The sequence below is a fragment of the Papio anubis genome, chromosome 17 (assembly GCF_008728515.1).
Source record: "Papio anubis isolate 15944 chromosome 17, Panubis1.0, whole genome shotgun sequence".
Taxonomy (NCBI): Eukaryota; Metazoa; Chordata; class Mammalia; order Primates; family Cercopithecidae; genus Papio; species Papio anubis.
In genome coordinates this window covers 3,866,906-3,892,674 of record NC_044992.1, presented here as the reverse complement: position 1 = coordinate 3,892,674, position 25,769 = coordinate 3,866,906, and the positions used below count along the sequence as shown (strand labels likewise).

Here is a 25,769-nt window from a genome sequence, read left to right as displayed (position 1 = left end):
GGTGCATGCCTGTAATCCCAGCTGCTCAGGAGGCTGAGTCAGGAGAGTCACTTGAACCTGGGAGGTAGAGGTTGCAGTGAGCCAAGATTGTGCCACTGCACTCCAGCCTGAGCAACAGAGACTGTCTCAAAAAATAATAATAATAAAATAAAATGTAGTGTGTGAGAGCTCCGACTCTGCAGCTGGACATGGATTTAAATCCTAGTTTAAGCTATGATCATAAGCAAGTCAATTAATTGCTCTCAGTCTCAGTGTCCTCAGCTTTAAAAGGGGATCATCTGTAGCTCACAAGTAGCTGTTGGGATCCTAGGATATTTCTCAGGCGCAGGAAGAGCCTTTTCCCACAGTGCCTGATGCTTTTCCCACAGTGCCTGATGCTTTCACCCTGGCGTGCAGTCCTTCTCTCGAGTCTCCTCTAAAATCACTCTCCACTTCTTTTCCTCAGTAAAAGTAAAAATTGAAAAAAAAAGTAAGGTTTTTTTTTTTTGTAAATAGTATATTGAACAGAAAATTTATCATAAACTTTTATTAACTTGATGGAATTTGATCAGAAAAATACTTTTGACAACAACCCAAGTAACATGGGGAAAACATTCCATGTCCTGGGTATTCATGGACCAACACATTAGTCACTAGCCACATGTGGCTACTTAAATTTGATTAAATTTAAATAAAATTTAAAATTAACTTCTCAGTTGTGGTAGTCCTATTCCAAGTACTCGGTTGCCATGTGACTAGTAGCTCCCCCAATGGACAGCACAGATTAATAGAACACTGGCATTGCCAGAAGTGCTTTGGGTAGTACCGTTCCAGAAAATGCCTCGTTAGTGTAGGTTGGTAGAAATAAGGAAAGAAGGAACTTTGCTGTTTCTACTTTTGAAATTTATCTGTTTATTGTTCTACTTATTGAACAAATGTCCCAGGTCATTGATAATTATGTGTAGTCTAGAGACCTCTCGCGGACTGTTCCTTTCATACCGTTGTTTTCTTTTCTCTCCCTTTCCTTACTTTCACTGCTGTCACCAGCTGTAGCTGTTAGCTTTCTCCTTGTGGATTATTTTTACTGAGAAATAAAATTTATCCATTAGTGGACATTTCAGAGTAAAGCTACTGACTTGTGCTGAGATACACAGGATTCTGTCACTGGCAGGGTGATTTGCTGTGGGCAATTTGAGATATTATCATGATTTGCAGCCTTGCTGAACAAAATGAGAAATTGCTGTGTCCCCAGAATCTCCTGTTGAACCTGTGGTATTTATTGAACTCCATTTGGTAAGGTATTGTCAGGAGGAAGAGGAGATAACCATGGAATGGGTATAGAGGGAGAAGTAATTGGTAGTTAAACAAGAATAGCCAGAACTAAAGCTTATTCACAGGGAGTTCTGAAGTCTAGGAGGGATGATAAAAGAAATTGTGTATGAAAAACTATATTGTAAGGTGAAAGGTAAAACATGCTTAGGAGTTACTTTGAAAACTCAGAATAGGGAGAGATTTTTAAAGGAAGTAATGGGGAATGTATTTTGGATGTTCAGGGAAAGTCTTGTTGCAGAAGACATTACTTGAGCTGAGCTTTGAAAAATGGCCCTCCTTTGGACATGGGGACATGAGATTGAGGAGAGGTCAGTGTTCTAGGTGGAAGGATTGGTGGGATGTGAGGTTGGAAGAGTATGTTAAGGGCCAGGTTATTAAGGGCATTTGTTCAGCGTTTGGATTTTATTCTGAGAGTCATGGAGCAATACTACTGAAAGGAATCCGCCACGGTAGCGACATAACTGGAATTGTCTGGGACATGACACAATGACTGCAGTGTAGAGGATGGATTGAGAAGGAAGGAAGTCAGAGAGCAAGCTGTAGCAGTGAGCCATTTGGTAGGGGCCGTGCGGCTGGAGAGGACTGATGGGAGAAAGACCGCAGGACATATGAAAGACAGGACTTTTGAAATCTGGTTGAATGTTGAGAGAGAATCAAAGATGACTCAAGAGTTCTAGGTCTGGATGACTCAGACAAATGGCTGAGCTGCTAAGAGGTAGAGAAGGAATAGATTTGAGAACAAATATTTTGACCTCACTTTTGGACATATTTGCTTTGCCCAGTATACTTCTATGTGGTGGTGTCTAAGTTGGAAGTGTTTCCAGTCAGGAGTTTGAGGTGGAAATAGCTAGTTACCTAATATTTGTTGTGCATCTCTTGTGAAACCAGCCCAGTGGTCACTGCTGTACAAGGTGAGCTTTTGAAAGATGTGTAAGTCATGCCACTGATTGTAACATGAGGCAGATGAACCTCACAGAGCTCAATTGCATTCAGGAAAAACGTATTTTACGGTAGGTGCAAGCTACTATGCCAGAGATGACAAAATGAGCAAGACACAACTTAACCTTAATGGAACTTGCAGAACAGAGAGGAAGGCCAAGTATTTCAAAGTAGTGCATGTTTTGTTTTCTAGTTATACTGGGTTTTCTCTTCTACATTCATGATTAATGGCACTACTGTTCAGCCAGACTCTCAAGTCACTAACCAAAAAGTTATCCCCGACTCCCCCGCGAAGTCTGCATCAGTCCCCAAATCCCCTGGATGCTGTACACCTCTCACATCTGTGCTTTCCTCTCTCCTTCATTCCATTAGTACATAGTTCTCAACCTGGAGAACCCTGCACGGTACAGTCACCTGGGACCTTTTAAACATCCAGATGTGTGGGCCACGCATGGTGGAAGCTCACGCCTGTAATCCCAGCACTTTGGGAGGCCGAGGCGGGCAGGTCTCAAGGTCAGGAGTTTGAGACCAGCCTGAGCAACATGGTGAAACCCCGTCTCTACTAAAAGTACAAAAATTAGCCAGGCTTGGTGGTACACGCCTGTAATCCCAGCTACTCAGGAGGCTGAGGCAGGAGAATTGCTTGAACCCGGGAGGCGGAGGTTGCAGTGAACTGAGATCATGCCACTGCAGTCCAGCGTGGGCGACAAGAGTGAGACTCCGTCTCAAAAGAAAAAAAAAAAAAGAAAAGTAGTAGTGGTGATAATTCATCACCAGTGAAGAGCTTTTCTAATCTGATGCCAACAAGGAAGATAGTATTTTCTGGGAAGCTGACACTTTAATGAAATATTTTATGTGGAAGATCCTAATATAAGCCTGAAACAAAAAATTATTCTTGTAGTTCTCCAAAGAGAATGTTATCACAGCCTTTACAATCATTTCTCTTTTATCTGATGGACATAGTTAAAGCAGAATAGGAATAAAGTCATTTAGTCATTAAAGAATTACATGAAGAGGCCGGGCATGGTGGTTTATGCCTATAATCCCAGCATTTTGGGAGATCGAGGCCAGGGTATCACCTGAGGTCAGGAGTTCAGGACCAGCCTGGCCAACATGATGAAACCCTGTCTCTACTAAAAGTACAAAAAAATTTAGCTGGGCATGGGGGCAGGCGCCTGTAATCCCAGCTACTTCAGAAGGCTGAGACAGGAGGATCGCTTGAACCCGGGAGGCAGAGGTTGCAGTGAGCCAAGATCACACCGCACCGTTGCACTCCAGTCTGGGCGACAAGCGAAACTCTGTCTCAAAAAAAAAAAAAAAATTACATGAAGAACACTAATTCACTGCTACAGTTTTGGCTAGAATAGAAGAACTATAGGAATGTAGAGAAAGGAAATGCCAGGGTGGTGGTAATCGAAAAACACCGAATACAGCGTGGGTTAGAACTGGAGTGGCCAGAGGGCAGTAGAGTGCATTTACGGTAGGAAATGGAAGGAGCTCATTTAATTCCTGCATTAAGTAATGACTGATCTTGATGTTCTGATATTGGAGCTGAAATCTGGCATCATGGTATTAATGGGATGGGCTCTGGCCTGAGATCCCGAATCTCGAGTCTGTCTTCTGCTAATTGTGTGATTTTAGGCAACCCACTTAACCCAAGTGAATTTCACTGTTAGTATATTACTTTTTCAATATAGTTAGAATCTGAGATGATGAATGTGAAGAACTTAACTGCCATAGGAGACAAAAAGTACTAATTCCCTCTTTCTCTTTATTGCAAAATATTACAGGAAAGCATCCATTTCCTTTTACCCCATCAAATGATGTTGACACTAATCTAGCAAAAAGTTACCAGGGCATTAAAGTCTTCCACTCTACAGAATTTTTTGTTTGTAAGTATAGCTGTTTGAGTTTCCTGTGGCTGCTGTAACAGATTTCCACAAGCTAGATGGCTTAAAACAACAGAAACGTGTTCTTATGATTCTGGAGGACAGAAGTCTGATTGAAATCAGCATCGCTGGTCTCAAATCAAGGTCTCCGTAGGGCCCTATTCCCTCTGGAGGCTCTAGGAGAAATTCTTTTTCCTGATTCTTCCACCAGCAAGAGGCTGCTGATGTTCCTTGGCTATTGGCTGCATCGTTCCAGTCTTCAAGGACAGCATCTTCAAATTTCTCTCTGTTCTGTGTTCACGTGACCTTCTACTCTGAGTGGGTCAAATCTCCCTCTGCTTTTTTTTTTTTTCCATGGAGTCTCACTCTGTGGTCCAGGCTGGAGTGCAGTGGCGTGATCTCGGCTCATTGCAACCTCCGCCTCCCGGGTTCAAGTGATTCTGCCTCAGCCTCCCGAGTAGCTGGGACTACAGGCACCCACCACCACACCTGGCTAATTTTTGTATTTTTAGCATAGATGGGGTTTCGCTATGTTAGCCAGGATGGTCTTGATCTCCTGATCTCGTGATCTGTCTGCCTCGGCCTCCCAAAGTGCTGGGATTACAGGTGTGAGCCACCATGCCCGGCCTAGAAGGGCTACAGTTTTAACCCTTCCATTTAGATATGTGTGATTTTGAGTTAGTTTTTATATGTAGCGGTATCTAGGAATAGGGCTTTGCGTTTTCCATATAGATCTCCAATTGTTCTGGTCCCATTGCTCTTTCCTCATTGAAATGCCTTGACACCACTGTCAGAGCATTTGTATATGTCAGAGTCTGTTCCTGGATTCCGTCATATTGCATTGCTCTGGATATCTGTCTTGATGCCAGTATGATGCTGTCCTATTTGCTGTAGCTTTATACGCAGCCTTGGGTCAGGTAAATGCTAAACCTTTTTCTTTCCCCCCATGCAGAATTTTTTTGGCTATTCTAGGAACTTTGCATTTCCACCCAAATTTTAGAATCAGCTGCCTGTGCTTGTGCATGCGTGTAATCCCAGCAGTTTAAAAGACCAAAGTGGGAGGATCCCTTGAGGCCAGGCGTTCGAGGCCAGCTTGGGCGCCATCCTGAGACCCTGTCTCTACAAAACAATTGGCCATGTGTGGTGGTGCTTACCCGTAGTTCTCGCTGTTTGGAAGGCTGAGGCAGGAGAATCACTTGAGCCCAGGAGTTCGAGGCTGCAGTGAGTTGTGATCAGGCCACTGCACCCCAGCCTGGGTGACAGAGGGAGACCCTGTTTCTAAGAAAAAAAAAAGTAGAATCATTCTTTCAAATTCTACGAAAATAGTTCGCTGGGATTTTTATTGGGAAGTTATTGAATCTATAGACCAATTTGGAGAGACCTGACATCTTAACAGTACTGAGCTATTGAGCCTTCCAGTCCATGAGCGTAGTATATCACTCTGTTTATTTAGGTTGCCTTTCATTTCTGTCAGCAGTGTTTTATAGTTTTCAGTGTGCATGCATTGCACATTGTGTTAAATTTATCTCTAAATAGTTCGTATGTTTGGTGTGCTATATAAACGCATTACCATAGCCTGTACGTTGATAACTTAGGGCTTTGATAACATGAAATGAAGTAGGAAGAAGACTTTGATTTAAGGAAGATACGAAGTTTGATTTTGAACTTGTTGAGTTTATAGTACCAGTCAATCATTCTTTCAGCAGGAGCTGTTGAAGGAAAGAGAGATTTGGGTCCATTTTTATAGCAGTGACAGTAAAGTTATGGGTGTGCATGAGACCACATTCAAAGAAGAAGCTTTAGGAAAAGTTCCGTTGTAGGTCTGAACCTTGCAGCACTGTGCCTTTTTAGAAAGTGGATAGTCAGAATAGATGAAGGGTCTGTAACAAGGTTAGGAAGAAAGCTAGAGTACAGAGTTAGGAAGCCAAAACAAGAGTTTCAAGAATGGGGTGATTGACAGGCTACAGAGAGGTTGAGGAGCTTGAAGAATAAGGAAAAGGTCATCGAAGTGGGTGATTTGATCATTGTGACTTTAGCAGAGGGATGTGAGTAGGAGCCAAGTTTCAGAAGGTTCGGGAGGCAAGAGAGGAAGTAGTGACTAAAGAGGACTCTTCAGAAATTGGTGGAGAAGGCAAAAAGTGTGATAGACTGGGCAGTCAAGAGCATAGCCGTGTGGAAGAGGTGTTTGTCTAGGGGTAGGAGGCGTTACTGTGAGCCTGTTTCTGAGGGTGAGGAGGTAAGCTTAGAGAGAGGCATATCTTGAAGATGCAGTGGCTGCTGCTGTGGCTTAGGGTGTGGTAAGAAGTGAGAGGTTACAGAATTCTAGGCATTCCAGATAGATAAACTGCTTTCTTCCCTTTCATTTGGCTCTGGGTGTCATTTTAACATCCTAATTCTTTAAAATCACCAGCAGGGGAGCAGGGCTTGTATGGCCTCTCAGCCAAATCTGACCTGAAACCTGTTGACTTGTTTTTGTGCAGTCCTTAAGCTAAGAATTTGTTTATATGTTATAGATGTAACATATAAAAATAGCTTATACATATTAACTATATTTTAAATATTTTAAACTGATTGAAGAAAAATCAAAACAATGTATCATGTTGTGAAAATTACATGACATTCCATTTTCGGTGTTCATAAATAAAGCATTTTTAGGGAAACAGCCACACTCATTCATTTGTACTTTTGTTTTACAACTGGCAGAGTTGAGTAGGGCCACGGAGACTGTGTGGCTCCCAGAGCTAAAATATTTGCTATCTAGCCCTTTACAGAAAGTTTGCCAACTCCTGAACTAGAAGGAGGAGTGTTCCAAAAGTCAGTCTTGGTTTCTCTCCTGACTGTGCCATGTAACTTCTGAAGAGGTAATTTGCTGATTAACTACTCTTTTGCAATAGACATTACACTCTTTATTTTAGGCTATTCATAATGAATGCAGATTTTTTTTTTTGGTCTTAAGCATGTTTTGTTAACTCAACAGTGATGAACTATCAGAAAGGATACTTACTGAAAGACTGACCATAGACTGCACTCATGGAGAACAGCTAGATATTATTTGGAAAGAAACATGAGAAAATTGGAAGTTCCTGGCATTCTTTTTTTTTTTTTTTTTTTTTTTTTTTTTGAGACGGGGTCTTGCTCTGTCACCCAGGCTGAAGTGCAGCTCACTGCAAGCTCCGCCTCCCGGGTTCATGCCATTCTCCTGCCTCAGCCTCCCGAGTAGCTGGGACTACAGGCGCCCGCCACCTCGCCCGGCTAGTTTTTTGTACTTTTTAGTAGAGACGGGGTTTCACCGGGTTAGCCAGGATGGTCTCGATCTCCTGACCTTGTGATCCGCCCGTCTCGGCCTCCCAAAGTGCTGGGATTACAGGCTTGAGCCACCGCGCCCGGCTGTTCCTGGCATTCTTCACTGATACTTAGTGTAGCTTTTTTCGTGAAACTCTAGGTTTTATCTATTATTTAAATTTCTAGGTTTGCTGTCCTCTCCTCTCTCCTCTCCTTTTTTGAGACAGGCTGTCTCTGTCTCAAAGGCTGGAATGCAGTGGCGTCATCTCTGGGACTACAGGCATGCGCCACCATGCCCAGCTAATTCAGTTTCTAGGCTTGCTTTTCAAATGAAAGTTGGAAGGGGACAAAGAAAAAACCACGGCTGAAAACTGGGCACTGGATGAAGAATAAGTAGGCGGAGAAGCAGCAGCAGTGGTAAACCTGACTAAACCAGACACTGCTCCAAGTGATTTAACCTATCCTAATGACTTTCCACATCGTTCTCTAAGACAGTGGTCCCCAATCTTTTTGGCACCAGGGACTGGTTTCGTGGAAGACAGTTTTTCCATAGATGGAGTAGGGAAGGGAGTAGTTTCAGGATGAACCTGCTCCACCTCAGATATCAGGCATTAGAGTCTCGTAAGGAGCGTGCAGCCTAGATCCCTGGCGTGCGCAGTTCACAGCAGGGTTCGCGCTCCTGTGAGAATCTAATGCTGCTGCTCATCTGACAGGAGGCCGAGCTCAGTCAGGTGGGCGAGGTGGCTCGCCCGCAGCTCACCTCCTGCTGGGTGTGGCCCGGTTCCTAACAGGCCACAAACTAGTACCTGTCCACGGCCTGGAGGCTGGGGACCCCTGCTCTAAGATAACATCATTAGTCTCATTTTCCACGTGAGAAGACTGAAGCACAGAGAAGAGTAAGTAACTTGCCGAAGGTCACACAGCTAGTAAATAGGTAAGCTGGGGTCAAACCCAGTCAGTGAGGCTCTAAAATGCATGCTCTGGGCTATCAGTGTGCAGGGAGAATCTTGCAACACAGGACTGACTACCCTGGGCTGCTTTCTAAGAATTGTAATAATAGCTAATATCTTTTGACCACCTACTGCGGGGCAGGTTGTATTCTAAGGTTATTACATGTATTAGCACTTGCAGTGTTGACAGCATCCTTACAGATGAAGAGAATGAGTCACCTGCCTAAGGTGTGTCCAAACTAGGTTTGATCCCTGTCAGTCTAGCCCTAGAACCTGTGCCCTGTAAATTCTCTCTCCGTTATTGCTCAGAATGATAATTTTGTACTTTTTCTTGCAAGAACTGTATAGCTTGGTGACACTTCAAGGACACATTTGCATTGCTGTTTGTAAGCAGACAGTGTTCCCTACAGGCTGGTAATGTCTCAGCCATAAGCACTCCTCCGTTATGCTATGAAATGGTGTGGCAATTGAGGTAGCACTGGTAAGTGCTCATAAGCTTCCTGAGTACTTTTGTGATCCTTTGGGTTTCCCCGACAAAAGCTGCCGGGTGGGGGAGCATCTGTAATTTTGTGACTAAGAGTCCCAAATCATGCCAAAGCCCTGCTTTTATCTTGCCTCTTCTCTGCTCATTCCCTTGGTAGTTTATATCTTGTGTCATTGTCCAGGCAGCTTATGCGTATTTGAATGAGGAATTCTGTAGAGAGACTGGGGCTGTTGCTGTAGAGTTTAGAATTTGTGTGTATAACTGATGTTTAAGGAAATGTGTATGGTTTCCCAGAGAGCAGAGGGGGAAAATGGCTGGAAACAGCTTTCAGGATCTCCTCCACTTGAAGGCTTAGATAGAGGAATCAGCAACTTTCCAGTCTTTTTTTTTTTTTTTTTTATATATAGGGTCTCTATGTCGTCCAGGCTGGAGTGCTATGGTGTGATCTCAGCTCACCGCAGCCTCCACCTCCCAGGCTCATGCGATCCTTCCACCTCAGCCTCCTGAGAGCTGGGACTACAGGTGCCCACCTCCACCCCTGGCTCGTTTTTGTATTTTTTTGTAGACATGGGGTTTTGCCATGTTGCCCAGGCTGGTCTCAAACTCCTAATCTCAAGTGACCCACCCACCTTGGCCTCCCAAAGTGCTAGGGTTACAGGCATGAGCCACTGTACCCGGCCTAATTTTGCATTCTTGAAGGCAGATGTTCCTATAATTTCACCTGTTACCTACGTCCTTTTGATTCTAGCTCACCTAAAGGTCTTCCACAGATCTTTTTTTTTTTTCCCTTATTATACACTCAGGATCTAAGATCTTCTGTTTGAATGTTTGCCAGGGCTACAACACCTTAGCACATAAATCAGTATCCACCTTCTTTGTGACTGTTAGTTTTGTTCTTGCCCTTCTTGTTTCTGAGCTCCTTGTAGATACTACTTTGATTCTACATTTGATACTGCTTTGATTACCTTGTTTGGAATAGGTGCTAATTAGGTTGCCCCCCCACCCTTTTTGATATAGAGTCTTGCTTTGTTGCTCAGGCTGGAGCACAGTGGCATGATCACAGCTCACTGTAGCCTCCACCTCCTGAGCTCAAGCAATCCTCCCACCTCAGCCTCCCAAGTAGCTGGGACTACAGGTACGTGCCACCACACCCAACTAATTTTTTCAGTTTTTTTATGAAAAAAAAAAAAAAATGCTGTGTTGCCCAGGCTGGTCTCAAACTCCTGGGCTTTAGAGATCCTCCTGCCTGGCCCCGCAAAGTGCTAGGATTACAGGTGTGAGCCACCACACCCAGTCTAGATTGCCCTTTTAACTCTTAAAAGAGGCAGCTCCTAATCTGCCAGAATGCTTAGTGCATAAATATGTGCAGATTGACAGTTTAAGTGAAATGGAAATTCCCCAGCCAGCTATAGTCATGCTGGGTTGGAGTTGTTGAGGAGCAAAAGATTTAGGTTGGGTGGAATATGGTGTGATTGAAACCACGGTTAGAGGGTTCAGGTTGCTTATGGAAGAAACGGTTACCACAGCGGAAACTTGGAGGCTGTCTCTTGGCAAGTGGGATGTAATTTTGCAGCCACGAGGTTGAACTAGCGAGATGTGGTGTATACTATAGCCATCCTTTTCAGTTGACTTGCATAGAAGCTGGTGAGTGGCTGACATTTTTGTCAGTGAACTCTTGGAGGAGAGGGCGAGGCTTGGGCTCATAATTATTTGTATTTCTTATAGAGAAATGTACAGTGTTTATGTACTTTGTCTGTTTGACAAATCTGTTGACTGATGCAAGCTTAAAAGGAGAATCTGACCAAGAGAATAAAAGATTGAAACCTTTTCTTGCATTTTCTGGGTCCAGTATGCTACAAACAAATACAGGCTTTATTTAAATCTTTTGAAGTAAGCTACTACTTTTCTGGAACATTTTCTTTATGCTGGCTTAAACCAGGAGGTCTCCCACCACACTCCATTTGTATCCCCTATCAGAGTGCTCAGGGTTTACTGCATTGGCTTAATTGCCTGTCTTCTCTATTACTCACAACTCTTTTCTTTGTTTTGTTTGTTTGTTTGTTTGTTTTTTGAGATGGAGTGTCCTCTGTCACCCAGGCTGGAGTGCAGTGGCACAATCTTGGCTCACTACAACCTTCGCCTCCCAGGTTCAAGCAATTCTTCTGCCTCAGCCTCCCGAGTGGTTGGGACTACAGTTGCGTGCCACCATGCCCAGATAATTTTTATATTTTTAGTAGAGATTGGGTTTCACCATATTGGCCAGGCTGATCTTGAACTCCTGACCTTGTGATCTGCCCGCCTCAGCCTCCCAAAGTGCTGAGATTATAGGCATGAGCCACTGGACCCGGCTGGTTGGTTTTTTTTGAGACAGGGTCTTGCTGTGTTGCCAGGCTGGAGTACAGTGGCACAATCTCGGCTCTTTGCAGCCTGAACCTTCTAGGCTCAAGGGAATCCTCCTGCCTCAGCCTCCCAAGTATGCACACCTCTGCTCCTAGCTACTCTGGAGGCAGAGGCAGGTGGGTCGCTTGAGCCTGGGAGTGCAAGGCAACATAGCCCTGGCAACATAGCAAGGCCCACCTGTACAAAAAATTTAAAAATTGATAGCCAGGGGTGATGGCACACACTTGTGGTCCCAGGTACTAGGGAGGCTGAGTCAGGAGGATCACTTGAGCCCAGGAGTTTGAGACCAGGCCTGGCAGCATAGTGATACCGCATCTCTACAAAAAATTTAAAATTTAGCCAGGCTTGGTGGCAAGCACCTGTAGTCCTAGCTACTCTGGAGGCTGAGGTGGGAAGATCACTTGAGTTCAGGAGTTTGAGGAGTTTGAGGCTGTGATGAGCTAGGATTGTGGCACTGTGCTCCAGGCTGAGTGACAGAGACCCGATTTCTTTAAAAAAAAAAAAAAAAAGAAAGAAAAGAAAAAGGAAAGATTGGGAAAGGATGCAGGGAAGCATGTGAAAGAGACAGAGAACCAGAATCAGAGGGTGGTATTGTGGTTGCTAAAATAAGAGAAGGGATGGACAACAGTGTGATGTGGTGTCATAAGTCTAGGAGGAGAACCACTGGCAGGAGTCCACTGGACTTGGCAATTAGAAGGTCATGGGTGAGAGGAGTTTCAAGGGGATGGTGGGGACAGAAGAGGGAATGGCAGGTGAGACAATGGTGTATGGTAGCTAGAGATGGCGAGGCTGAGGGTTTCAGATGTGTTGTGGACGTGGGATGCTTTAATAGATAAGAGACTTAAACTGGCTTATATGTTGACTAGAACCACCCAGTCAAAAGAGAGACTGGAGTTCGGAGATAGGGTCATTGATGATAAAGCAAAGGTCCTGAGGAGTGAGGAGAGTGAAGAGATTTAGGGAGCACATAGGGGGATTAAACTTGGGTAGGAAGGATATACCCTTTCAAAGGAAGCAAAGGGGAGATGGGAATCACTGCTGGGACGGTGGGAGTTATTGTCAGTAGCTCAGTTTTCTCAGGGTATTGGCATGGAATGAGGCAGATTGGATGGGAGATGGGCCTGAGGGCAGTGTCAGGATTTGGAATGTGTGGTGTGGAAGAGGGAGGGGTGAAGGGACCAAGGCCCGGAGGATGGTTGTAGCAGCACTGTGGAGCCATAGAGACCTTGACGGATAAAGCTACATGGTTTATCAGTCCATGGTTGCATAAATCCCCTGTCTCATCCCTTCTTAAGACTCCAGAGCTCAGGCAAAGGAGAAGTTCCATGACTGCTTCCTCAGGGAAGCATTTCCCGACCTCTTCAGTTCACTTGCTTTATAGGCTCTCATAGCTGTTTTTGCCTTCTAGCTCTCTAATGTAGAGTTGTAGTTTTGCATTTGACTGTTATAATTATTTTAATTATAAATTATAACCAAAGTTATTTGACTTATGACTGAGCATGGTAGCTCATGCCTATAATCCAACACTTTGGGAGGCCAAGGTGAGTGGATCACTTGAGGCCAGGAGTCTGAAACCAGCCTGGCCAACATGGCAAAACCCTGTCTCTACTAAAAATACAAAAATTAGCCGGGCGTGGTGTGCCCACCTGTCATCCCAGCTGCTTGGGAGGTTGAAGCAGGAGAATCGCTTGAACCCAGGAGATGGAGGTTGCAGTGAGCCAAGATTGCGCCACTGCACTCTAGCCCAGGCGACAGAATGAGACTCTGTCTCAAAAAAAAGAAGAAAAAATTGTTTATCTTTGTTTTTCTCAGTAACTCAGGGCTCCGAGGACAGGTATGTCAGAGTGCGCTTACCATCGTGCAGCGTCCAGCACCTAGTGGACACTTGATAAATGCTTGTTGAATTTAATTAATCAAATACAGTGGTTCTCAACCTTTTTACCTGCCCCAACGTGCCAGTGGAAGATGGCGTACCTCTCTCTGAACCATTATTAACTGCCCTGATCCTCACCTGAAGGGGGACAGGTGCCAGGGTTGGGGAGCGTGATTAATATGATCACAGGCCCTGGAATAAGAATGTTGGGCTCAGATCCCAGCCCGTCCTCTCACCAGCCTTGCAACAGGGGAAATCTGTAACCTCTCTGTGCCCCAGTGTCCTCCTCCTCTATAAAATGGGGCTGGTATATAGCAGTACCTACCTCATAGGCTTGTCATGAAGATGATATGAAGCTGGGCACAGTGGGATGTGCCTGTGGTCCCAGCTGTGGGAGGCTGAGGCAGCGGGAACAGTTGAGTCCAGGAGTTTGAGTCTAGCCTGGGCAATGTAGTGAGACCCTCATCTCTTTAAAAAAAAAAAAAATGAGGCCAGGTGCGGTGGCTCACGCCTGTAATCCCAGCACTTTGGGAGGCTGAGGCGGGTGGATCACAAGGTCTGGAGTTTGAGACCATCCTGGCCAACATGGTAAAACCCTGTCTTTACTGAAAATACAAAAAATGAGCCAGGCGTGGTGGCACGTGCCTGTAGTCCCAGGGAGGCTGAGGCAGGAGAATTGCTTGAACCCAGGAGGCAGAGGTTGCAGTGAGCCTAGATCGCGCCACTGCACTCCAGCCTGGTGACAGAGCGAGACTCCGTCTAAAAAAAAAAAAAAAAGAGAGAGATTAAATGAGGGAATTTATGTAACGCTTTTAGAAGAACATGTCAAAATTAGGAAATTGTTATTACTGTTAGTGATTTCAAAAAATCTAGGTGATTTTGGTAGCCTTTTCTCCTGGAGACTCCTGGCTTTGTGGTAAAGGATTTGCAGGGCAGGTCAGCATCTTTATGTACATCTCTTCATTGTCATCTACTGTATAATATTGAGCTTCTGAGAGGAGAAATCCCTGTAACCATGATGGTCTCCTTGGTTCAGTGACCAGCACCCTGAAACAAAGCTATTCTTTGTTATTTTTATTTTTATTTTTTATTTTTAATGAATATTTTAAAAAGTAAAGACAGTATGTTGTCCAGGCTGGTCTCACACTCCTGGGCTCAAGTGATTCCCCCAGCTTTGGACTCCCAAAGCTTTGGGATTACAGGTGTGAGCCACAGTACCCAGCTATCAGAGCCATTCTTGATCCTGTGGGACTGTCACTGAGAAATAGTAGAAACATCGGGTGGCCGGTCACTCGGGGAGCGTTCCCATCGGTGGGATGAGGGACTAGTGAATGCGCCTGCTTTACACCGGCCACGGTAAACCTGATTCTTTCTTCTCCTTGCAGAGGAGGTGGCCAAGCTGGAGAAGCACTTGATGCTTCTACGACAAGAGTATGTCAAGCTGCAGAAGAAACTGGCAGAGACAGAGAAGCGCTGCACTCTCTTGGCTGCGCAGGCAAACAAGGAAAGCAGCAGTGAGTCCTTCATCAGCCGCCTGCTGGCGATCGTGGCAGACCTCTACGAGCAGGAGCAGTACAGGTGAGCAGGGCTCCTGGACACAGAAGGCCTTTGGCTTTATTCCCGGGCCACACTACAGCTTTTCTCATTCACTTTCTCCCAGAATGTATTTCTCTCCCTTGAGGATATTAGCAAATCTTTATTCCCTAGAATAGAAGCTCCCTGAGGCAAGATTTTTATTTTTTTATTTTATTTTATTTTTTTTACGACGAAGTCTCGCTCTGTTGCCCAGGCTGGAGTGCCGTGGCGAGATTTCGGCTCACTGTAGCCTCTGCTTCCGGGGTTCAAGCAATTCTCCTGCCTCAGCCTCCTGAGTAGCTGGGACTACAGGCGCACACACCACCGCGCCCGGCTAATTTTTTGTATTTTTAGTAGAGATGGGGTTTCAACGTGTTGGCCAGGTTGGTCTTGATCTCCTGAAGTCCACCTGCCTCGGCCTCCCAGAGTGCTGGGATTACAGGTGTGAGCCACCATGCCCAGCCTGAGGCAAGATTTTTATCTCTTGTTTAGTGCTTATCTTCAGCAGAGTGCAGGAGTCATGGTGATAGCATTGCTAATCAAGCAGGAATTGGCTTACATGTCTAGGAATTCAGAGGGCAAATGTCCGTTTCTCTTGAGATGGTCAAAGCAAAACAGTCTTGGAACTAGTTAGAGGGTGCATCACGATGGTTGAGGTTGAACTCTGGAGCCATACAGCTTCTGTTAGAAGCTCAGGGTTGGGTGCGGTGGCTCATGCCTGTAATCCCAGCACTTTGGGAGCCCGAGGTGGGCGGATTACCTGAGGTCAGGAGTTTGAGACCAGCCTGGCTAACATGGTGAAGCCCCGTTTCTACTAAAAATACAAAAAATTAGCCAGGCCTGGTGGTGGACGCCTGTCATCCCAGCTACTCAGGAGGCTGAGGCAGGAGGATTGCTTGAACTGGAGAGGCGGAGGTTGCAGTGAGCCTAGATTGTGCCATTGCACCCCAGCCTGGGCAACAGAGCGAGACTCTGTCTCAAAAAAAAAAAAAAAAAAAAAGGCATGCTAATGTCATGTGGGTGAAATTATAAAGAGAAAAGAGCAGGGTGAGCACCTGTGATGTTGCGTATAGTCCAGAACAGCAATGATGAAAGACTGAATTGGGATGCTGGATATGGCAAAGAAACACATATGTGAATATACATAAGAAGGAAGGACTTGAGCCGCTAGGGAGATAGAAGCTCAGTCTACATAAGACTTAGTAACTATTTTCAAATAAATTCCAGCATTTTAAATAGATCGCTCACACCCGTTATCCCAGCATTTTGGGAGGCCGAAGCAGGTGGATCACCTGAGGTCAGGAGTTTGAGACCAGACTGACCAACATGACGAAACCCCATCTCTACTAAAAATACAAAAATTAGCCACATATGGTGGCATACACCTATAGTCCCAGCTACTTAGGAGGCTGAGGCAGAAAAGAATTGCTTGAACCTGGGAGGTGGAGGTTGCAGTGAGCTGAGATTGTACTATTGCACTCCAGCCTGGGTGATCGAGTGAGACTGTCTTAAGAAAAAAAAAAAAAAAATCAAAATTTAGAGGATGCAAATAACAATAAAATAACTCAGGATTCAAAATTACTATTATCTTAGTCCTTTCTAAATGAAAGAATAATCTATTACAGAAAAAGGGAAGTATATATTCTGAGTAAAGGATAGTTCCATAAATTGAATAGATGTAGCTTCTTGTAAAATATAATCCATTGTCTTGTTTTTCCTCTTCTTCCATGAACAAGTGAAAACTTTGTTTATTACTGGCCCAGGGAAGCCTAATGTTTTCCTGTTACAGACACACCTCTCCTACTCTTTGAGGCTCTTTCCCATTAGAACTCCCATCATTCAGTTTTTCAATTACTTATCAATTGATTAGTAGTTTTATTTCACATTCATTGTGTTGAAGTCCTTCTCGGAGACAATGGGAATGAGACTGGGTAGTTTTCTTCCTGTCACTTTTTAGCTAGTTATGGTATGATCTTACGACTCCAACAAGTCTCCCTTCAGCTTTTAAAACCTGCCCTAGGCCAGGTGCGGTGGCCCATGCCTGTAATCCCAGCACTTTAGGAGGCTGAGGCAGGTGGATCGCTTGAGGCCAGGAGTTCGAGACCAGCCTGGCCAAATGGCGAAACCCTGTCTCTACTAAAATTACAAACATTAGCTGGGCTTAGTGGCATGTGCCTATAATCCCAGCTACTCAGGAGGCTGAGGCAGGAGAATTGCTTGAATCCAGGAGGTGGAGGTTGCAGTGAGCTGAGATCGCGCCACTGCACTCCAGCCTGGACGACGGAGTGAGACCCTGTCTTTAAAAAAAAAAAAAAAAAGGCTGGATGCGGTGGCTCACACCTGTAATCCCAGCACTTTGGGAGGCTGAGGTGGGCGGATCATGAGGTCAGGAGTTCGAGAACAGTCTGACCAACATGATGAAACCCTGTCTCTACTAAAAATACAAAAATTTAGCAGAGCATGGTGGTGCTCGCCTGTAATCCCAGCTACTCAGGAGGCCGAGGCAGGAGAGTCGCTTGAACCCAGGAGGCGGAGGTTGCAGCAGTGAGCCGAGATTGCGCCACTGCGCTCCAGCCTGGGCAACAGAGTGAGACTCCATCTCAAAAAAAAAAGCATGCCCTTTATCTAAAGAAGGTTGAAACTCTATGTTAGCTACAATTGAATATCAGATAGGGAATGGAGTCTTCCTAGGGGACTAAGCTGTCAAGATGTGGTAACCGAAATTGAGAAATCAATTTCCAAAGCAGACATCTTTTACCAACGTAGGGGAAAAAATACCTTTATCCTATAACATGCATTTTGTTGAAAAATTCAAATAGTATTTTTATGTGCCTCTTAGTAGCTGGAATGACTGATGAATAGGTTTTAAAAGTTTTTAAGTTGAGAAATGTGGAAGAAACCGGTAGCCTTTCTTGTTTTTCTTTTTTTTATTTTTTCTTTTTTAATAAGAGACAGAGTCTCACTATGTGTTGCCCAGGCTGGTCTCAAACTCCTGGTCCTGGCCTCCCAGAGTGCTGGGATTACAGGTGTGTGCCACTGTGCCTGGCCTACATTTCAAGTTCAGGAGAACAGTTTTGTCCCATAAGGTAGTTAAAAATGATGGCTATATGTAGTTACTTACTGTACTCATTCTTTTACCAAACAAACCTATGGTTTTTCCTGTTCAAGTGTTTGAGAAACTAACAAGAAACTGTTCATCTCCTCTCCAGTTACAGCATTCTGGTTTCCATGTTTTAAAAGGAAATACTCTTTAATTGAGTGGAATCAAGTTTTTTAAAAAAATTACTAGGTCCTTAATTGTTTCAGCATAGAATCTTCATGGACTGGACTTGTCTGATTTTCCGGTTTTCATTTGTGTTTTAAAAAATTATTATTGGAAATTATTGATGAAATCCTTATCTTTATTTCCCTTTGGTATGTCAGATTACAAAAGAGAGAATTTTGACCTGACACTCATGAATGTGGTAGAAATTTTCTAGAAACATTCATTTTTATAATTTTGTGGCTACAAGTTATACTCGTGGTTGAAATAGTACAGACTGAAAATCTATTTAAGTTATTAGGATGTAATACTTTATAAATATATTCAGAGTTTAAAAATTATTTGTGCTTTGTAGGTAGCTTCTTGTTTTCATTAAATTTTTTATACTTTGTCACAGGATATGCTGATACAGTTTTATGTTTTGTTTTACATAGAGTATCCTATTTCTTCTTTGACCATGAATAATGTTCTACTGTGTTAACAGCAGTTTGTAATAATTTGAAATAATAAATACTCTCTTAATCTTGTGATCTATTATCATTAGTTACCGCTTGGTCTTTGATAGAACTGGAATTGTTGATACTTTCAAATGATGATTAAGTGTGTTGTAGGCAATACTCTTGTAGGGTCTACAAGAGTAGAATGTAGAATGTGTCTCTGTCAAGCATTATATACAAACAATATTCTGTTTGGGTTTCCTCTTTTTTTTTTTTTTGAGACAGAGTCTTGCTCTGTCGCCCAGGCTGGAGTACAGTGGCGTGATCTCAGCTCACTGCAACCTCTGCCTCCTGGGTTCAAGCGATTCTCCTGCCTCAGCCTCCTGACCAACTGGGATTACAGGCGCCTGCCACCATGCCTGACTAATTTTTGTATTTTTAGTAGAAACGGGGTTTCACCATGTTAGCCAGGATGGTCTCGATCTCTTAACCTCGTGATCTGCCCACTTCGGCCTCCCAAAGTGCTGAGATTTCAGGCGTGAGCCCCCATGCCTGGCCTGGGTTTCCTTTTAAGTGGATGGGTTAATTCATGTAATGGTATTTTCTTTTTCTTTTTTTCCATATAGTGGTTTTTGTGTAGTTAGTTTCCGAAGACTTTCCAACCTAGTAAATACCTTTGAAGTTGAATATGAAAATAAAACATATAACTACCAGCAGGATGATGACAGTGACTTTGGATTCCTGCCAGGATAGCCATACGGCATGTACTCGTGGCAGCCCAGTGGGTCATCTTGACGTTTTTGTTCACTGCCCAGATGCTCTCCTCCGGTAGCATTTGACATTTCGGAGTTACACATAAATATCTATTCAGGAAGATCGTTTCATATAATGGCATGTCATAATTATGGAAACATGTTTTGAAAAGAAAGCTTTTTCCTCACCCCATTTTTTATAAGTAGTTGAGTCAAAAATGGTCAATATTAGGTCCGAATGTTTCTGGTGAGAACAGGAGTCCCGATGCTGGGTGCCGTGTTCATGACTGCTCGTCAGTTTGTTCACGCTTTTTCTGTTTCACCTTGCTTGAGCGTTACTGTGAGGCGTAGCCGCGCTGTAGTCTCAGAGCCGGCATCACCAGCTTTAACCTTTCTGTCTTTCTCTCCCTGATGGTTTAGCTTGTTTTAGTCTATATAAAATAGCCTCTACTTTTTATGTGAATATTAATCCTCCTCCTTAACTTGGAGGTTCACTACTATAAGAATCCCGTTAGAAGATGTATTTGAAAGCCGAGCATGCCACGTGAATTAAAGCCAGAATTTACAAATAGAAACCATTTCTAGCAATGTATTATAAAGATGGCCCATCAGAATTCAGTGCCAGCATATAGAAACAATGTTTTGCTGTAATTTTTCCTTTTGCAGATGTATGTTGATCAATACTCATGTGTTTATCAGCTATGAATCCTATCTATACCTAGGTATGATGACGTTTTTCTAATATATGTGGGTCTCTTTCTTCATCAGCGATCTGAAGATAAAGGTTGGGGACAGGCACATCAGCGCTCACAAGTTTGTCCTGGCAGCCCGCAGTGACAGCTGGAGTCTGCCTAACTTGTCTTCCACTAAAGAGTTGGACCTGTCAGGTGAGCCTTTGAGTGATCAGGGACACAAACCTGCTAGCGGAAGGGCTCTTGGCAGAAGGTTATGGTGTCTCATTTTGAAATATTTGTGATTCAATGAAAGTAAAATAATTTTCTTAGCAATTGATGGTGACCACAAACTAGTTAAATAATTAATGAATCAGTAGGTTGTACTTTTAGGTACTTTGTATACCTATTGAGGAGGTAATACCTGGCTAACAAATCATAAATATTTGAGTATCTGCAATGTCCTCATGATTTATAAAATGTAAGTATTTTTCTGTACACTCATTTCATGAAAAAGTATGCTGTAAATAAGGATTAATGTCCAGAAAATATTTTTCCCTCAAGTCTAATTAAAAGTCCTGCTGTCAGATTGCTTAAAACTTCATACTAGATGCCAGAGGACTTTTTTTTTTTTTTTTTGTAAGACAGAGTCTCACTCTGTCACACAGCCTGGATTGCAACAGCAATCTCAGCTTACCGCAATCTCCCGCCTCCCGGGTTCAAGTGATTTTCCTGCCTCAGCCTCCCGAGTCGCTGGGATTACAGGCGCCCACTACCACACCCAGCTAATTTTTGTATTTTTAGTAGAGTCAGGGTTTCACCATGTTGGCCAGGCTGGTCTTGAACTCCTGACCTCATGTGATCCACCTGCTTCAGCCTCCCAAAGTGCTGGGATTACAGGTGTGAGCCACCGTGCCTAGCCAAAGTACTTTTTCTAGTCTGTCAGAACTGAACTCAGAACAGTTACTCTGAAGAATAACAATATTCTTTCTTTAACATCAAAAGATGACCATTAGCCTTCAGAATTTTAATAGGTATGGGTTACTACATGAGATGGTAGATATGTTAATTTGCTTCACAGTGCCCATTTTACTATATATGTATCCCACAGCATTGTGTCGCATAGCTTAAATATATACAGTACAATTTATTTTTTTCAAAAAAATTTTAAGGCTGGGTGTGGTGGCTTATGCCAGTAATCCTGGCACTTTGAGAGGCCAAGGTGGGAAGATCACTTGAGCCTAGGAATTCAAGGCTAGTCTGGGCAGTATAGCAAGACCCTGTCTCTACAGCAAATTAAAAAAAAAAAAAAATAGCTAGACATGATGGCATGTGCTTGTAGTCCCAGCTTCTTGGGAATCTGAGGGGAATGGATTTTTTTTTTTTTTTTTTTTTTTTTTTGAGACGGAGTCTCGGCCGGGCGCGGTGGCTCAAGCCTGTAATCCCAGCACTTTGGGAGGCCGAGACGGGCAGATCACGAGGTCAGGAGATCGAGACCATCCTGGCTAACACGGTGAAACCCCGTCTCTATTAAGAAATACAAAAAACTAGCCTCCCGAGTAGCTGGGACTACAGGCGCCCGCCACTTTCGAGGAGGCTGAGGCAGGAAGAATGGTGAGAACCGGGGCCGAGGAGCTTGCAGTGAGCGAGATCCCAGCCACTGCACTCCAGCCTGGGCTGACAGGCCGAGACTCTGTCTCAAAAAAAAAAAAAAAGAGACGGAGTCTCACTGTGTCTCAGGCTGGAGTGCAGTGGCTGGCGATCACCGGCTCCTGCAAGCTCCGCCCGGGTTCACCATTCTCCGCCCTCAGCCTCCCAAGTAGCTGGGACTACAGGCACCAGCTACCCAGCGCCCGACTGGATTTTTTGTATTTTTAGTAGAGGCGGGGTTTCCGCGTGGTGGCCGGATGCCAGATCTCTGACCTTGTGATCAGCGCCTGGCCTCCCAAAGTGCTGGGATTACAGGCTTGAGCCGCAGCGCTTGACCAGGAGAATGGATTCTTGAGCCAAGAGTTTGAGGCCACAGTGAGCTATGATATCACCACTGCATTCCAGCCTGGGCAACAGAACAAGAACCTGTCTCAAAAAAAAAAAAAAAGATAAAAGTTAATAGCTGCCTATTTAATGTTACTTGTTTTATATCACATTTTGTGTGTGTTTGTGTAGGATTGAAGCAAATAGGGTGGCAAGTGGACTTTAAAACAGTCGTTTTCAAAAGTTGACCTGAAGGCTGCATTTTCATTTAGTACCTGCCTGACTGCTATTGGAAAAAAAGGGACAAAGAGCAAAATTTTAATTTAATTCTACTATTAATATTCGTGAGAATTATATGGTGAGAATGACAGGGATGTGTTCTGAGAATGTGTCATTCGATGGTTTTTGTATTAGAGACATCATAGAGTATATTCTGTAAATCTACATGGTATATAGCCTAGTACCCACCTGGGCTGTATGGTATAGTAACACGCTGTACAGCATGTTACTGTGCCGAATGCCATAGGCAACAGTAACACAGTGGTGTTTGTGTACCTAAACATAGAAAAGGTCAGTAAAAATACAATATTATAATTTTACGGGACCACCATTGTATCTGCAGTCTGTTGTTGACCACACATAGTTATGTACTTGCCGAAGTGATTGTCTGTGTGAATTATATCTTTGTTCAGAAGGTTTGTCAGTTGAGAAGGTACTATTTTCCATGTGCAGTGCCAGGAACACTGAGATGATTATAACACAGTCCCTGCCATACGGAGCCCTTATTCTGCTGGAGGAAACAGGCCATTCACAAATCATTTCAGACCAGGGCTATAAAACAGAAATGTAGTTAGCTTTTAGGTAAGGTTGAGGAGAGACTGAGTTGGGGTGATAAAGGAAGGTTTCAGAGGTGGCTAATACCTGAGGCGTGTTGTAAAGGCTAAGTAGGCATTTATCTCATGGATTAAGGGGAACATATGTCAGTGTTTCCCAGCTGTGAGCCAACTCTCTCTTTATGATAATTTTGAGGATTTAACTTGAGGTCCATAACTAAAAGTTGTAGATACAAATGCACGTACACACCTACACATGTGCAGATGCCTGCATGCCAGTAACTAAAAACATCTGCCTGGGAAATAGTTTTTTACTGGGAGGGCACCAGTCCACGTGATTGAAATCTCAAGGCATAGCTTTTTTTTTTTTTCTTTTTTTTAAAGCCTAGTGTTTTGAAGCCGTGTATCTTTGACCTCGTATATAACAGAATTATGAAGACCTTACAAGGTCATGTAGCATTCTTCACAACATGTATGATAGGATCTTCATTATATGAACAGAATGTTTATGAAGACTAGAAGATAATAAATATATGGAAAAGATTCGACTCTGCAGGAAAAAAGTTAAGAATAAGCTACTGTGTTTTGATATCTGTATAATCAAAACTGATGACCCCAGTAGTTGTGAGGCTCATGAAATTGGTATTCTCGTACATTGCCAGTGACGTTATAAATAGGTATGACCATTTTAGAAAGCAGTTAGGCAGCTGAGCTGTGAAATATTCCTACTTTTTTTTTCTTCATTATCTGACTTCTGGTATACTGTCGTAGGTAAGGTAACTCAGACAGTGTTAGTGTTCCTCAGTTTTACTTTAATTGTGAAATAGTGACTGCAACCAAAATGAATGAGAGTGGGAAAATAAAACATCACTGCCCTCTGAAACAAAATCACACAACACAGAAAATTACATTAAGGCAAAAAAAGCCAGTGTCAACATTGAATGAAAAAATTTGTTTTACACTGAACTTTTTTAGTACATCCAGACATTTAGAGCTCTCATTCGGTGCTGTCTGGCCACAAGATTTCATCACCGTGAGTCAGGAAGTTTTATCGAGTTTAGGGAAATAGAATATTAATATCTTTAATTGTCTCTAATTATCTCTAGACTCTCCTCCAGTTGTAAATAATAAGTGTGTTTTGATTCTACCATAAGGTTGCTTTCAGGAGTGATCCACTTCAAAGCAAATGGTTTTTGTGGCTTTCATAGATCAGGTACCTGTGAAGATAGCAGATAGGAGAACATACGACATTTTTACTTTTTATGACATTTTAATGAAATGTATCTTTGTGATGGGGCAGAGGTCCAAGCTGGTAGTGGCATGTATGGACCTGTTCCTGTTGAATTGTGTGCTTTGTCCAGCAGTCCTGCTCATTGCCTCAACCTGGGGTTGCAGTTTCTGAGACTGCCTGGGAAGCCTGTGTGTTATGTGATACTTGGAAGCACTAACACTTCATGGCTGGCCAGCAGTTTGAGGAAGATTGGAAACAGGTTCTTGTAAACAGGTGTATAAATAGCATAAAAGCTATATTTTAAAGGCTCAAATGTTTTCCACACCAACGGGCTTGATAAAATCATTTAATGAATTTATTGGTGTTTTGTTTTTTCAACATTAATCCATTCATATAAAAAATATTGAGTGGTAAGTACTTTTCAAGGTGTTAGGGATACAAAATGTACAAAATTAAATTCTTGCTTGCATGAAACTTACATCTTAGAATGTAAGAAAAACTCCACATTTTTCTTTTGAAGTTCTTGTCTAATTGATATTTCTTTCTTTCTTTCTTTCTTTCTTTTTTTTTTAAAGACAGGATTTCACTCTGTCACCCAGGCTAGAGTGCCATGGTGCAATCACGGCTCACTGCAGCCTTGACCTCCTGGCCTCAAGCGATCCTCCCACCTCAGCCTCCTGAGTATCTGGGACCACAGGTGTGTGCTACCATACCTGGCTCATTTTTTGTAGACGTGGGATTTTGCCGTGTTGCCCAGGCTGGTCTTGAACTCCTGGACTCAAGGAATCCTCCTGCCTTGGTCTCCCCAAGGCCTATGGGGATTACAGGTGTGAGCCACTGCACACAGCCTTAATTATGAGAATTTTAGCATATATTGATGAAATACAACAGGCATTATATACATTTTAAAGGTATTTGGATATATGAATCAAACCCTGTTCAAAAAAGTGAAATGTTTGTACCTGATGTGGTCCACTGGTGAAGGCACAGTCCCTGCTGTAGGGATGCAGTGAGGCGCAGTCCCTGCTGTAGGGATGCAGTGAGGCGCAGTCCCTGCTGTAGGGATGCAGTGAGGCGCAGTCCCTGCTGTAGGATTCTTTTCTGTTTTTGAGATGGGGTCTCACTCTGTCACCCAGGCTGGAATGCAGTGACGCTGTCATGGCTCACTGCAGCCTCGAACTCCTGGGCTCAAGAGATCCTCCCACCTCAGCCTCTCAAGTAGCTGGGAGTACAGGTGTGCGCCACCATCCCTGGCTAGTTGTTCAATAGAGATGGGCTCTTGCTATGTTGCCAAGGCTGGTCTCAAACTCCTGGGCTCAAACGATCCTCCTGCCTCAGCTGCCCAAAGTGCTGGAATTTCAGGCATGAGCCACTCTGCCTGGCTCTTCTATAGGATTTTTGCCATTAATGCATAAGCTCAGTCTAATCATGAGAAAACATCAGACCCAAATTGAGGAACATTTCTCAAAATAATCAGCCAGAGTGTTTCTCAAACATGTCAACGTTATGAAAAACAAGAGTGATTTAGGAAGTATTACAGATTGGGTGAGAATGACACCGAATGCAGTGTAGAATCCTCAGTTGGATTCTGGCCACAGAAAGGGTATTACTGGTACAATTAGCAAAATGGGGCCTATAATTAGTGAATGGCATTGGTATTGTATGTATTACCTAGTTACCTAGTTTTGATCATTGTACCGGGGTTATATAAGCTGTGTTAATAATAGGGGAAGATGAGTAAAGGGCATAGGGGATGCTCTGCAGCTTTTCTCGAAGTATGAAAGTATCTGAAAATGTAAACAAAGTAGAAATTTGCTTTTTTATTAAGATATCTTTAAATATATGAAATGATATATATGTTAATGAGCTTATAACCATTTCATAATGTATACATATATCAAAACAT

General features: G+C 43.4%; 1 protein-coding gene across 2 annotated transcripts in view; it reads left to right on the top strand.

The window, feature by feature from the left end:
• Positions 1 to 25,769, top strand: part of ANKFY1 (ankyrin repeat and FYVE domain containing 1) — a 99,515-nt gene that overhangs the window by 4,463 nt on the left and 69,283 nt on the right. For both annotated transcript variants that reach the window (XR_002517935.2, XM_021928582.2), the window contains exons 2-3: positions 14,514 to 14,706; positions 19,923 to 20,041. Coding sequence is in view for 1 of the 2 variants with exons in the window: in XM_021928582.2 (XP_021784274.1) it covers positions 14,514 to 14,706; positions 19,923 to 20,041 (312 nt within the window). In the remaining variant the exon portion in view is untranslated. The remainder of the gene's footprint in view (positions 1 to 14,513; positions 14,707 to 19,922; positions 20,042 to 25,769) is intronic.